Source organism: Podarcis vaucheri (genome assembly GCF_965113315.1).
Source record: "Podarcis vaucheri genome assembly, chromosome: 8".
Lineage (NCBI taxonomy): Eukaryota > Metazoa > Chordata > Lepidosauria > Squamata > Lacertidae > Podarcis > Podarcis vaucheri.
In genome coordinates, this window is record NC_138766.1 from 59,866,010 (window position 1) to 59,881,401 (window position 15,392).

Consider the following 15,392-nt stretch of genomic DNA (forward strand, 5'->3'; position numbering starts at 1 on the left):
TTTCCCCATGGAAACCCACACTTTTTACCACTGTGAAAGCTCGACGGTGGAAAAGGAGTGCTCAGACACAGAGCTGTGCCTGGAAAGTATGAGGGGCAAAAGTTAAGCATGGTTAAACCCTTACTCTGTTTTCAAGACTTTCTATCTAATCATTTGTTCTAATATTCTAAATTACCCTGTCATCTTGTGTTCTTCTGTATTTTAAATGTCAGTAGTGAATACTATTAAATATATTTATGGTCATGAATGTAAGATTAAAAAATAAATTATATTTTACTAGGAAAAACGTTTAAAACCATTCTTGTGGAGATGAATTCTAAAAGAACCAGAGTGTGAGACCCTCCTCTGCTCACGCTTCCCATTCACTCTTGCCCAGTGACATGGTCTGAAAAACACGAGTTCTTTTGTTTCTAGCTCTTGAACTGAAAACACAGGACCAGATGTGTGAGGAGTAGTGGAGATAGGAGCTCCAGTTCAGCCATGCTATACTCTTGGGGTAAGTACATATGCTATTAGTACCCCCCTTTTCTACATCCCTTAAAGTCCCCCCCTCTCATAAGACTAGGCCCCAGGGTCATCCAGTGCAGCTAAGTGGATGAGAAATTCAGGACAGACAAAATGAAGTACTTAAATTTGGAAACGTGGTGATGGTCATGATTTTAAAAGGGCGATTAGCTTTATCCTCCGTGGATGACTGTCAGTGGCTACTAGTCCTATTAGTTTACATGCCTCTCTTCTTTTTGTAGAAGCAATACCCTGGCCATTTGACAAACATCATTAGCTATACAATTAAATACCCACAACTATTGTGCTTGCAACGTTTCCAAAGGCAGTTAGACCAATCTGCTAAGGATTTTAAAGTTGAAACACTGAAGCAATTAGTTTTTACATTGCATTTGTTTTGATTGCACCAGTGAAAGAATTCAAAAACTTTATTGACCTATAACCTGATTAGAATATGCCAGATGAGAACCAATATTGTACAGAAAGTTGTACAGAATTTACATAGAAAACTTTACAGAGCTGTACCATATACATTTTTTCCATCTGAAAATTTTTTCTACATCCACTGTAAGACAGAATGCTTGACAATCTTTTCTTTAACCATCAGAGCACAATTCACAGTATGAATACATTTCCAATAAATTTAAAACCATCCTCAAACCATGCCGGATTTGTTACTTGAATATATTCAACATTAAATTCTGTACATAGTGAAATCTACATCAAACAACCCAAAAAAAAAAGAGGGAAAAAAGTGACAGCGGACAAAACCTAGACTTGTTTGCAGTGATTCAAGTTCCAGTCCTGAAGGATCATTGCGATGGCTTATTATATTTAAAAGCCCTATCACAGGTATATTACAAACAGTTAAAGTCAGTTGTAACATTTTCAATCTGTTTTCTTGACAAAAGGCAGCAAGGCTAGCTTTTGGGATACAGATGGAAAAAATCAGAACTCAACCCCTTACTAGTGCATTTGGTAAACAAATGTACAGGTCTCTAAGAAATAAAAGAATGCAGGAATAACTATATAGTGTTTAGGACTTTATATTACAGACCTGCATCTCTGTACATTTTTTTTCCACAGAAGGATGATTACCTTTATCTCAGATAGCCTGAGTGTGCAAAAAAAAAATCTCCAGAATAAGAATTCCACATAGTTGCTAGATCTCTTATATGAGCAATATTTTCATATCTTTTACTACAAACTTTTCTTTTTCAAAATGCAGCCCTCCTGAGTTGTACTTCTGTCAAAGTTCAAACTTCTTGAATGTGTTAGTTCTTTGGGTACATCTTAAATTCACACCCATCAAAAACATCTTTTGATATATATCTCTGTCTAGGAAAGTTAAGAGGCTATCACAGTCCAGGCTGACAACAAGACCGTGGTAAAACTGGCTCTATGGTCAACACAAGCCAGTGGAGGGAGAGGGGGAGAGAGAACCCACTGGAGAATTAGAGTGTTGCAAGCCTAAATTACAGTTTTAATCTGTATTGTGAACCCGTAGATGCACACTTCCATATCAAGAGAGCCCCTTTTTATGGACATTCAGTGCAAGTGATCTTGGTCCTTTGTTTCCTTAGCCACACTTCTACTGCTTGGCTGTTCCCATTCCATGGTCTGGTGGCTGAGATATTTGAAAAACTACCCCTATCCGCAGAAAAAACCTTCGCAAAACAGCTCGCAGCTCAGGAATCAGATCAAACTGCATTATTTCACACAAGAGAGGATAGTAGAATGAGGCATGAGCTCTGAACTGTTGAATGGGGGGAAAGGGAATCCTGTTAGTTTTGGGGAAATGAGTTGACAACCCAACTACATAGAGACGCTACATCAATAATTATGGCAAGAATTAGTGAAATACAAAGAATCTGCAGTGGCTTTCCAAAGTAAAGGAGGAGGCAACAGCAGAACTGAAATGAGGTGTTTCTAGCTACTTTTGATTTAAGTGGCTTATCCTAGCTCAAGAAAAAAAAAACACATGAAAAAATCCAAAACAATTCTATAAATCTTTCACAGAGGAACATTTTGGTTTCCTTTCCTCAAGATTTTTTTTAAAAACAACAACTTTCTTTACAATGATTCTCAAAATGCGATGAAAGGTGAAGAGACGAAACCATCCTAAGACAAATACAATAATTCTAGAGTACTGGGAGAAGTTAACACCCTTCAAATTAAAAAAAAATGTACACCATCCTATGCACATAAGGACACATGATCCCCACCATGACCTTGCCTTTTCTTTTTTGTTGGAGCAGATAGAGCCAGATCATTGACAAAACAGCAAGAGATGCTATGTGCTTTTCTATGGCTGATAATTGCTTTACTATTTTTCACTGGAGTTGTTGACAAAAACTGGGATTCCAGCAGTGGAGTGCAACATTCATTTATCAGATTTGGTTCAGAGTCTGCTCCAAAAACAGCCAGGAAAAGGGCAGAGTGTGGCTCAACCATGACGTATCTCCATTAATCATTATTCATTTCCCTCTCTCCCACAACATTAGTTTGGGTTTTTTTCAGTGGAGTGGCCCTGATTAGAATGTCCCAAAGGCCTCAGAATACATATAGGTCTTGGACTCTACGTTTTATATATGGTGCACACAGCATATTGGGTAGGACATTTATCACGGAGTCTCTTGAATCTGGGGTTCCTGAATAATCTGGGGTGCTTAGATGTTTTCCATTAGTATCTTGAATGAACTGTGCATATGTGGTGGTATCTCTGTAAGCTAAGGGATTCGGGACAGTAGATGGGTCCCTCTCTGCTATAACCATGGCCTCCAGCAAAATTATCATCCATGAGGCAGCAGGAAGGAACCAATTTATGTTGGAAAGGCAGCATCAAGGGCACACTGAAGCCCAGAGTCCAAGCCTGCCAGAAACTACTTGATGCAGGGACCCAACATACACTAAATCCAGGATAAATTGATTAATCAGTAATCAGGCTGGGGAGAGTCCCCCTTCCATTTTCAAACTCTGCAGTCTTCAAAAGTATCCCATTGAGGCCTGGGATCAATATTCAGCATGCCTTACCTATCTGAGATTATTACTTACCCGATCATCACTTATTTTTAGGACCTTTGTTAAGAATAAAAGTAACAGGCTAGTCCAAGCTTCCCGATGACTTTCTGATGTTAAAGTAAGGAAGTAACTGAGAGCTTCACTGCAGACACTGCAAAGCACAACAGACAATTCCAGGTGTGAGAACAATTAGCTACAGTAGGAGTTTTGTCTACAGTTGTCAGAAAAGTAAGAAAACCTTTAAGCGCTTCGCCAAAATATAAAATAAAACATTATCAACAAAAACAGTTGAACATGTATTTATAAATATTCAAAAGAGAATTAAAATCAATAATAGTAAATAAAACATGTAACTTCTACAGGCTTCTATGGAATAGCTATAAATAAATGATTCACTGATCACATAAACTGGGTGTAGTCCTATCTCAAAATGGGCAGTGACACTGATCAAAGAAAAGGAAAAATGTGCAGATAAGGCTGAGTAGTGGGAGAGATCAATGTTTACAGAACTGCCAAACAAACCAGCTGAATGAGAACAGGAAATTCATTCTCACAGATAAACTGTATGGTTTATACAAGAATGGCATCATGTTGAAATGACAGAATCATAAATGCAAGGTGCACTTGTAGGCACATGTGCTTGTAATGCAGATCTTACTATTATAGAGTGATTACGCAGAACACATGCAGAGTCTTGTGGCACCTTAAAGACTAATAAGCTGATGATGGTATAAGCTTTCATAGAACACAGCCCACTTTATCAGATGCATGAAATGGTTGTTGTTTCTGCTGCAACAAGTAACGTGACTACACCTCCGCTAATTATGCAGAATGACTTATATGTTTTGACGCAACTAAAACAGTCATGATCTCCCTATGGAAAGGAACTGAATGGACAGGACCCGGGGGTGGGGGATCATGTGAGCCAGGATTATTTTTGCACACTGCACATTTTCATTTCAAGTAAATATTCAACACATTTGCATACTACAGAATTGAACGGTACCCTTTCATGTTTTGAAAGTCTGTGAATGGGTCCTTACTTTAGTAGTCTCCGCTGCACTTCCTCCCATGCGTCTTTGCGACTTTCATCCATATACATACGGAACAGAATGCGTAACCCACAGGCAAGGCTACTTGTCTCTTGTTTCAACAGATTGGGCTTAGATTTTCCTTTGAAACCTGTCAAAACATTATCACTATTTAGATTTCACCACCTTTATCGGAAAGCCTACTTTGGAGTAACGGGTGGGATCCAACTTAGTTCCAAGGTAATGTGCTTGTGAAACAGAGTGTTCTCTCTCTCTCCCCTTTGCCCCTTTAGTCTGTTCTAGAGGAGCAGATTTAGGGAGAGTCATGGGATGATGTGCACAGGGGGAGGAGAGGGGGAGAACATTCCATTGACAAGTGGAAATTGTTGCTCTGGTGGGACATGTTAGTAGAATACTGCCCAATGTGTGTAGATGGGCAGGGAAAAGAATGGGGATGCACAAGCTAGTTCACATAATGCTTATGGCATCCATCTACTTGGATCAGGAAGCTTCAAAAATGCAAACGGATTTATATTTAAACATGCTTCTCTTTGTCACTCTTTATTGCACATATCAGAATATAGTAATATAGGTAAAGGACCCCTGGACAGTTAAGTCCAGTCAAAGGGGTCTATGGGGTTGTGGCACGCATCTCGCTTTCAGGCCGAGGGAGCTGACATTTGTTCACAGACAGCTTTCTGGGTCATGTGACCAGCATGACTAAACCGCTTCTGGTGCAACAGGACACCGTGACAGAAGCCAGAGCGCACGGAAACACCATTTACCTTCCCACTGCAGCGCTACCTATTTATCTACTTGCACTGGCGTGCTTTCAGACTGCTAGGTTGGCAGGAGCTGGGACAGAGCAACGGGAGCTCACCCCGTTGCAAGGATTTGAACCACTGACCTTCCGAACAGCAAGCCGAAGAGGCTAAGTGGTTTAGACCACAGCGCCACCCGTATCCCTATAAAGTAATATAATATTCTTTTGAAAGTCCTTAAAACTCCTTAAGTTTTACCTGCTTTCCACAGTGCAGTTCTTTGCTCATTGTTTGAATTGAAAGCTTTAGCAAATTTGTGAGATTCCAGCAAACAGTCCAGCAACTTGAAAAGCTGCTGGGATGTTAAAAAGCGATACATTCCTTGATCTTGTGTATCCACGTGAACATTAAAGTCTACTGCATCTCTCTAAAGAAAAGAAAAATGGAATTGGCATTCATATTGCTAAATAGTTTTAATATGATCATGAAACTTCTCAATACCTGCAGCAACTAAATGGTGAAAACTATTCACGATTGCATTACTCTAGTTTCTTTTCCTCAGAAGCAGATTGATCTGAACTTTGCTTTTACTTGATGTCTACTCACACATTGTTAAATCTCTATAGTATGCCACTTGGGAGCTGCTTTTTTGAGCTGTAATCCCTTGAGGCTGGGGATGTATATGAATGGGTGGGAAAGACTGTGTGTGAGCTTCCTACAAATCTACATCACTGGCTCCCAGGGCACAGAGGAGAGTCAAACGGCAAACGAGGACATTCCCATTAGACTTGTGGCATATTATACCTAGAAAAAGAGGTTTCTTTGTGTACTGTTAGTCTGAATTAGAGGCACTTCAAAAGTTACACCAGAAGCAGGAGAAATAAAGCATAAAGGTCACTGGCAGTTCTTTCCCAGGTTCTATATAAACTTGGCTACGCTCTCGATAAGAGAATTTTCTTCCATGGAAATTCAGGAATTTTCCAGCAGAAAGCGGATGTTACAAAACAGACCACTGAACCAAAAAATGGAGAATAAATGCACATCTCCAAAGGCTGGAACTGGCAAACTGTACTTACCTGTGCTGCAGCAAGATTCTCTGCATCTTCCTTTTTGCTGGTTGCTGGGAAGAAGACGATGTTGTCGATTGTTTGAATGAGTTCCAGTTGAACGACACATTTGATCAACAGAGCACCAAACAGTTTCTGGTCAGGAAATTCTTTAAAACAAAGCACAAAACAATAAGATCAATTTAAGCAAATTTTTAAGTACTCCCAAGATACTTACACTGCACAGCAGTACAGTTGCCAAGACATATTATTGTATGATTTAGTGGTTCTCAATAGTGGTACCCAACTCTGGAACACACTTCCCTTTCAGGTGTGTTCAGCTCTAACACTAATGGAGTTTCAACAACAGGTAAAAAAAACCAACTAAGCATTTGGCTAAAATGGCACCCCTTGCATGGCAGATGCTGTTATGTTATGTTGATAATATGTTGTCTAATTTTATATTAAGTTGTATTTCAACTGATTATTGTTTTGTTGTATTTTAATGTTATTCCTCGCTCTGGGATCACGTGAATAAATAATAATAATAATAATAATAATAATAATAATAATAATAATAATTAATATCTTTATTGTCATTGCCCCCTCTCGGGGACAACGAAATTACTTGGCTGCTCCATCCACCCAGGTAGGGCACTCCACACAAAATCAAAACAACTATAAAAACACTAATTAAAACAATACAGTATAATACAGCAAGGAAGATTAGATGACTTTCAAAGTCCAGGCTTCCCATTCAGGGCCGAGATCGCTCGGCCGAACAATGAAGAGGTGGTTATAAATAATTTAAATAATAAAATAAAGTATCCTGTGCTACCTCTTCTTTATCAGTGCAAACAAAGGCTGCTAAAAAGCTAAGCTTAAATTTTCAGGCTATAAATGACATTTTGAAAAGCATCTGTATCTTCTTAATATATCCAGTCCAAGGTAAAGTAGTACAATCATTTTAAAATGCAAAACTGTTTTATAGGCAACCTGAATGAAATATATTCTGCAGCAGTCCTGGACGCATCAGCACTCTCATTTTATACAAGCACAGCCCAGAGCCAACAAATCATAAAGGAAACTTCTGCGCAGGCTTTGGGCATACCTTCCTCTTTTTAAAAGCAGCACTTGAAAAGTCATTCCCAAATCTTCAAGGAATTTTGGAAGTAGTCTAGAGCCCAATATATGGAGCAGCAGGGAAAGGAGGTGGGGAATAGGGAGGTCCCACTGGATAAACAGAAGTGCTTTTATCAAGCAGCCTTTCTCAACCTGTGGGTCCCCAGATGTCGCTGGAATACTGCTCCCATCATCCCTGAGCTCTGGCCTTGCTAGCTAGGGATGATGACAGTTGCAGTTCAACAACATCTGGGGACCCACAGGTTGAGAAAGGCTGAACTAGGGCCTTTGCAGCCCAGCCTTTGGGAAACAACTCCTTAAACGGAACCACTCACTTGCAGGAGGCTTGTTTTTGCTGGCCTCCTCACTTGCTGGTAGCCCTACAATGGGCTGAAACTGTCTTCTATCTGAGGATCTTGGTTGCACAGAGTCATGGATATCTACAGATTTCTGAGATAGTGTATCCTGAAAATGGAAAGAAACAGCAAAAAGCACCCTCAGCAAAACGAAGTTCAGTGTTGAGGAAAACCTACTTGGGAGCATATTTTTGCGAACCTACATTTTAGTCACCACTTGACAGTCATTATGTCTCCTAGAAGGACATGGGTACAGTTCATATTCTAAGCTTTGCTATAAACACAGCTGTCAGAACTTTAAAAAATGAATATTATTTCAACTGCTCTAGGGATTAATAAACTGAACTCTTCTTTCATCTTAGAATATTTAAGGACCACACAATAACAAGACTCAACAGCAGCACAGACTTGGTGTCAGGTTCAGTATTCTGTTCTCTTTGCCTCCTCCTGCATTTCCTTTTATCCAAACTGGGCAAGCCATGGATTCAGAAGCAAAGGCAAATGTTTGTTACGAAGGCGAGAGAGTGCAAAGGAGGAAGGGGAGTGCTGAGCTCCAGGCTAGTTCATGTAATACCAAAAAAATGGTTTGACACTGTGTCCGAATCCAGTCAACATTTATGAGAAAATTAGTGTAACAGACCAATTCTATGGGTATTTATTCAGAAGTTAGCTGTCATCTACAGTTCACAAATGCAAATACATGGAACCTGCAGACTTCAACTTACAACAAAAAAATGGTCAAAGAAAACCTCTCTTGTTCTACAAAAGGTACATTTTACACATATGTATGAAAGCATTTCCCTTGCCGTTTTCACATGGAAAACATACCAATTGTTTCTCTCTTCCAGGAGACGGAGGAACAATATCTCCCCCTGATGGCCGCCAAGTTAAAAGCCTTGAAAAAATAAAACACAAGTTCGGTCACAGAAGTACCGGTAACATCTTAAATTTTGAAGACAAGAACAGTGATAAACCTATTTTGCATAGCATTATGAGCAGGAAAGGAGATAAAAGTTACACATAAAATGTTCCAAGGCTACTTATACAAATAAATATAGAATGAAATTCTATTCATAGGAAATCTATTTGAGCTCAGCCTGAGATAGCTCTTTCCCCATAGATGGGCGTTCAGTCAAGACAAGACTGTTCACAAATTAAAGAAGGCAAACAGGCACTGATGTGATAGCCTTCTTCTAGACACAAGGTGAAATCTGTGATGACTGTATTGTTTGGCATTTCCAAGTAAGGCTGGGAAGGAACGCTGCCTGGAACCCTGGAAAGCTACTGCCAGTCAGCGTTGACAATATTGAACTAGATGCAGGGACGACCAACTCCCAACAGACTGTGATCTACTCACAGTATAAAAAAACTGGCAGTGATCTAACCATTGTCATTGGATGGTCCAAAGTTGTTGAGCTTTTTTTAGGAAGCCACACTGGTCCCCCCCCTTTTCTGGAGGGGGGGGCAAAGATCTGCCAGGATCTACCAGAAACACCCTGCGATCTACCATGGCTGAACTAGAGGAACCAATGGTCTGGCTTTGAATAAGGCAGCTTCCCATGTTACTCATCCAGATTTGGCCTGTGCATATGCAGGTCCCCTTTGGGCAGATTCACAAATAAGAGGAGCTATACAGAAACAAAAAGGGCTGTATTTCAGTGGCAGAGCACATGCACTGAATGCAGAAGATCCCATGTTCAATCCCTGGTAGGGCTGGGAGAGACGCCCTGTCTGAAAGCCCGGAGGGTCACTGCTAGTCAGTGTCAGCAAAACTGAGCTAGACGTACTAGTACAGAGCATCATTTTGCGGCGCAGTAATTCAGTTTTACTAGCAAACCAGAGGTTAAACCAACCCTTTTCCAGCCCCTGGAGAAGCGTGGGGAGTGTTCATGTGAAACACAGTTTGGAAAACTCTGTACTAGTGCTTTGACTTGGTATGACACATCTCCTATGTTTGTATGCCATAAAAGCCAAGCATAGACAATAAAACAAGTATATAAAAGTATGCATTGTTCTCATGCCAATTAAATGAAAGGGGGAAATCTCTTACGCATGGGGAATCGTAGTTTTGAAGATATCCAGCATACAGTTGCAAGTCTTATCCCAGATTTCAAGGGTAAACTTCTCACCATTTAAAATGACAACATTTTCTAGGCAGTTTGTACCAGACCGTGCTAGTTGTTCATTGTCTGAAACACAAAACAAAGGCATTGGTTTGTTCATGCTATACAGAGTAAATTGTTTCATTGTGTACAATAGCTTCCCTGCACCTACCTTGCTGAACACACCAGTACAGCTGGGCAAAAATATCATCCAAAAGGACATCACTAAGTACTTCCAAATACTGGGTGAATACATCACATATTGCATAAAGTGCATGGTTGCAAGTTGTTGTCATCCACTCAGCTTTCTAGGAAAAAGGAAGAGGGAACTTAGCAATGAAGGAATTAGTTAGAATGAAGTTGAAAAACAAAGTAGGGACAAATCCCTCAAGTGAGATTGGATCAAGGATTTTTTTCAGCTGCAACACGGTGGAACTCAGTTCCGGCACCTCTCAGGTGGGTGCCATTGTCATTCTAAGAGAAGGAGGGAGGCATTCATGGTGAGTTCTGGGCACCTCTTTTTCTAGAAAAATGGCACTGGATTGGATATTTGTTAAAAACAGCCGTAGTAAGATAAAATCCAGTTTTAAGGAAAAGGCCTTTCTAACGCCAGTATCTCGTTAGTAAAGTGCTTTTCACAACCACAAGAAGATTAAAAAGCAGACGTTTTGTCTAAATAAGGAAAACAACTATTTACAACAATCCAGTCCTGGGCTTAATAAAGTGAGATGGGATCTCTTTACCCCTCTGATTCAGAATGGCATTATGGAAAGAGATTTAACTGAGGTGTTATACTGCTATTCACCATGCAGATATAAACTCCCATGTGCTTAAACATTAAAGTTTGCCATCAAGGGACGCCATATACAGATCTGTAGATGGGGATGAAGCACAGAGGCAGGGGAACACAATGACAATTCTACAATATAGCCAGCTGGGCAACATCTTATCTGAAGAAAGGTTTGAGCAAAAGAGCTTATGACAGCAATAGAAAAATAAATAGAACTCTAGTCGTAAGACATAAACTATACCTACTTCAGTTTGTTGTTCTGGCAATTTCATGTTGTCAAATATCCGGAAAACAATCCGAAACAAATCCTGCCACCAGTGTTTTTCATAAGTATGGCCATATGTTTTCATTATTTCAAACATAACCGTTAAGCCTCTGGAATAAAAAGCAAATGGCAAATATGGGAAACCTGAGCAAAACAGAACATCTCAGCTCCTAGAATGACTTTTAAAATCTATTTTTAAACTTGAAGGAGGATCTTGAAACTAGTAAGAACAGGCACAGTGTACCCAATAGGGCAAGGTCTGAAGGCATATGATGCAGTAACCTTATAGTGCCTGCACAGAGAATCCTACATATATGCCATCTTAAGTTTCCATCATGAAAGAAAGGAAGGACAAAAATAAAAAAGGCATTTATGTGAAGCGAGGACACAAACTCCTACCTACGCAGTTATCTTCTAAAGTTCACAGGGAATTATGAATCGTTACAAAAATGCAGTTTACAATAGGATTCAGTTCTGCCAAACGTCAGTGATATTTTTTTAAAAAAGCTGAGGTGAAGATTCAGATTTTATTCCCATCCCCCTTTGCAAAGCAAAGAACTTCCAAAAGTTTCTATTTTAACTAAGATTTCACACGAGAACAGAAGCCTCTGCAATGAAATGTGGTAAGACTATGCAGCATTGTTCTTCGCTGCATTAGAAATTCAATTCTAAACACCATTTCCTTTATTTTTCCAAGCCGATGGGTAGGTGAAGAACTGCGAAGGTGGGTGAAGCAATAATATACACGCACTGAACAGAATGTATTTTACTGGACACAGAGGAACGTTAATCTCCAAAACAACAACAACCCAGTTTTAATGCTGTATTCACACATTTAAGAACATAAGAGGAGATAATCTGTCTATAGAACCACTTGCCTTCCACAATTCAATACCAGATACAGCAAAGGACCACAGTCTTTTATTTTGCTTTCTAACTTTTATGTGCAGATTGGAGATTGAAATGCATGCTTTCAGATTCTGATCTTAAAGGTTCTGTTGCAGTGAAGAAAGATGTTTGGGGGCTATGTGCTGTTTCAATACTTTTTTTTTTAAGAGCCTCCTATATAAATAACTCCATTTTCTCTGTGTAAATAAGTTTAAAATTTTAATGTGCTGTTGAATGGTTATTAAGTAAATTTAGAGATTTACATTTAGAAATCTACTCCCTTACAGAGAGAACCTATATCTGCTACACTAAATATCTGTCTCTATTTAGTCGGACACGACTAAACGACTAAACAACAACAAACTATTTACATATTTACAATGGATTTTCACCAATTTGCTAAGCGAAAATAAGTCCCCATAGCAAACAAAGGGATATAATTGCATAACAGTTATGAGGACCTGTATTCTCAGCTTTTCAGTTCCTTCCAAGATGCTGTCTCCTGCTAATAGTCAGATTGCTTATATGGCAATAATGTTATTTCCCACCCATTTCTTGCTTGAAGACTTGCAAGTGAAACAAAATGTTTTAAAAGTTTGAATTACAAATATGGCTTGTTACCTGGTTCTTACATCTAATTTGCATCTATTGATGATACAGGAAAGCTCAAAGAGAATTGGAAACCATCCTCTCACCCAGACTCTGTCTTCTGGAGCTACATTCATATCGTCACTGGTATATTCTTTGAAAGCCTTTGGGAGCAAACACAAGTTTATTACAGCAGAAACACAGTATTAAATGCAATTTCTATGTTCTATACCCAGAAAATCATCGTGCCAGTTGATGCTAAATAAATTATAATTTGTTTCCTAGGTAAAGCTACTTTAACTATCACATATCAGGCCCTGATTCAGAGAGGTTTCTATAAACAGCAGCAGTTGTGTGGGCAGTATACAACTAAGTTTTACTTAGAGGACACCTCTAGAAATTAATGGACCTGCCTTTATAATGCTCAGTAATTTCAATGGGCCTACTTTGAATAAGACTTAGTTGAAGACCACCTTGGATCCAACTATTGCTTTCATCAGAATTTCCAAAAGGATGTTAACAAATGCAATAATTTATTACACCCACAGCTTGACATCCAATGGAGTAGCTCAGCTGACATGTAAGGTGTTTACAGAGGAACGAAGCAATTTCCAATTGATCCCCCCTTTCCCGCAATCTGCTCTGAATTCGGGGAGGGGAGTTGCCAAAAATGGTTTCCTTCTCCATCCTGCTGACAGATGGATAAAAAAAATATGCTTTTAATAAATAATTTATAAAAATTATTTATAAAAACTTCCTTTGGATTTATAATACAAAGAAGAAGACACAGTATTTGCTTAGCCAGCCAGATGGGCAGGGTATAAATAATAAGGGTCTGGCGACTTCTGTTTCAGTGTATCTGAAGAACTGTGCATGCACACGAAAGCTCATACCAATAACTAACTTAGTTGGTCTCTAAGGTGCTACTGGAAGGAATAAAATTATGGTTATTGTTGTTGTTATTCATTCTGCTTCCTAAATTCACATTGGTGAACAGCACCTAAAATTAATTTTAAAGCAATTCCTAAATAATTTTTAAATAATCTGGAATACATACTGTAAATTCATTAAATACTATTTTGAGATTATAAAATATATATCACACATATCTTGGAATTAATATCTTTAGAGAGAGATTTTTTTCTGACCAGATCCCCCAGATGCCATGGTCTCCGGGGGGGGGGGGGGGATGCGCTGGGCTTGGCTGAAACTGGATCACATTCAGAAACAAACGTCATCCCATGAAATTCTCTCCTCTATTTTATACCAGAACATTTATGGTCAAGACTTAGCAGATGAAGCTGTACATAAATACTACTACCACCTATAAATTATACCTGTGGCCTTTCTGATACATATTTTGCACAATGACGAATAAGGCGAATTGCTTCCATACTTGTATCTGGAAAAGCTGCATTGCATGCAAATTCGGACAAGCATTTAACTGCATCCTGGAAAGAATCTATAGTTGCTGGGAAGTGTTTCTCAAACACAATTGCTGGAAGGAAAGAAAGTACAGATGAACAGTTAGAATATCTGCCAATTAAACCACAGTATACAACGTCTAAGGTTTTTAAGATACAGATGTTATCTTGATAAAATCAGTGGGGGTGAACCAGATAATGTTGCGACTTCAACTCCTAAAACCCCCAGCCAGCTGGGGATGGTGGGAGTTGTAGGCCAATGGCATCTACCGATGGGCTACAAGTTCCTTACCTTCTAAAGCAGAATGATTTTTATTAAGTATTATTATTTAAGTTTTACCACGCAATTAAATTCTGAAGCTAAAAAGCAACACAATAAGAACAGAATATATTATACCTCCTGGCAAAAGGCTGTAAATTATACATGGGTACTCACTGACAATGTGACCTGTAGTTTGAAAGGCAAGTTCAACTATACTTTCATCCTGATCAGATGCCGCCAGATGAAAAACTGAGAAAATATTCTTCCATCCTGAGCGGATGTTTGCTGCTTGGGAGTTTACCATCTGGGCTATGCAGCGAACAACCATGTCACGAATGGTTGGAGATCTACAACAGACACAAAATTTACAAACAATTTACTCTAAGCTTTAGTTTTGTACACTAGAGAATGATTTCAGGTAGCTCACCCATTACACATCATTTCTTACCTGTTTTTTTTCATGATATGTTCAAATGGTCTTAAGAAGTCCTTCTGGAATCGGAAATTAGCAAGTTCCCCTTTTTCTAAGAACTTCATTGATAACTGCCTTAAGGAATCGACTGCGAAAATAGCTACATCTTCATTGGGATTACAGCCAACCTAGCAAAGCCAAGTTAGAAACTCATGATACGCAATGTAAAAAGTAAAAAATATACATAATTATTTAAATCTGTAAATAACTGTATGGCAAAACCAGCAGGAAATTATACAAAAACATTAAAAATGCACCGCTTCCTCTAAGTAGAACTATTTATTAGCATAATTATTTTCTAAAACTTTTCTCGAAGTCTAACTTTCAGTAAGTCGTAATTAACTGGTGGTATCTTCAGCACTCAAAATGCTGATGGGGCATTTTTATTATATAGATTAAAAGGTTCACTTGGCTTTATGGAAGAGCTAGTAAATATGAGGCATACCTTATTGAAATGATCTCCAATAACTTCCCAGATTCTAGACCACTGAAGCCTTATTCTCCCCATGTTATAGTAAGAAATCTCCACTATCTTCTGCAGGCTAAACATCCGAGGATGAGTGGCAGACAGCAGTTCATCCATAGACACAGCACAAAGCCATCGAACAAAATCCACTGTTAAATCCACAGAGAATCCACTTAATATGTATTTTTTAACAAATGTTAATACACTAGTATGGTAAGCAGTATCCAAAACTTACCAATAGCATTTCCATCTAGCCTTGTAGATCCTGTAAATATTCTGTCAAAGACACAATTT

The 15,392-nt window shown here is 38.9% G+C and overlaps 1 protein-coding gene across 2 annotated transcripts in view; it reads right to left on the reverse strand.

The window, feature by feature from the left end:
• Positions 1-917: 917 nt before the first annotated feature.
• Positions 918-15,392, reverse strand: part of ARFGEF1 (ARF guanine nucleotide exchange factor 1) — a 69,529-nt gene continuing 55,054 nt past the window's right edge. For both annotated transcript variants that reach the window (XM_082233723.1, XM_082233724.1), the window contains exons 24-39: positions 15,334-15,374; positions 15,078-15,247; positions 14,609-14,760; positions 14,335-14,507; positions 13,812-13,972; positions 12,508-12,638; positions 10,979-11,108; positions 10,116-10,251; positions 9,892-10,030; positions 8,670-8,736; positions 7,821-7,950; positions 6,394-6,533; positions 5,576-5,744; positions 4,569-4,707; positions 3,559-3,676; positions 918-2,260 (exon numbers count right to left, since the gene is read on the reverse strand). In XM_082233723.1, coding sequence (XP_082089849.1) covers positions 2,096-2,260; positions 3,559-3,676; positions 4,569-4,707; positions 5,576-5,744; positions 6,394-6,533; positions 7,821-7,950; positions 8,670-8,736; positions 9,892-10,030; positions 10,116-10,251; positions 10,979-11,108; positions 12,508-12,638; positions 13,812-13,972; positions 14,335-14,507; positions 14,609-14,760; positions 15,078-15,247; positions 15,334-15,374 — 2,161 coding nt within the window. In that variant the 3' untranslated portion in view covers positions 918-2,095. The remainder of the gene's footprint in view (positions 2,261-3,558; positions 3,677-4,568; positions 4,708-5,575; positions 5,745-6,393; positions 6,534-7,820; positions 7,951-8,669; positions 8,737-9,891; positions 10,031-10,115; positions 10,252-10,978; positions 11,109-12,507; positions 12,639-13,811; positions 13,973-14,334; positions 14,508-14,608; positions 14,761-15,077; positions 15,248-15,333; positions 15,375-15,392) is intronic.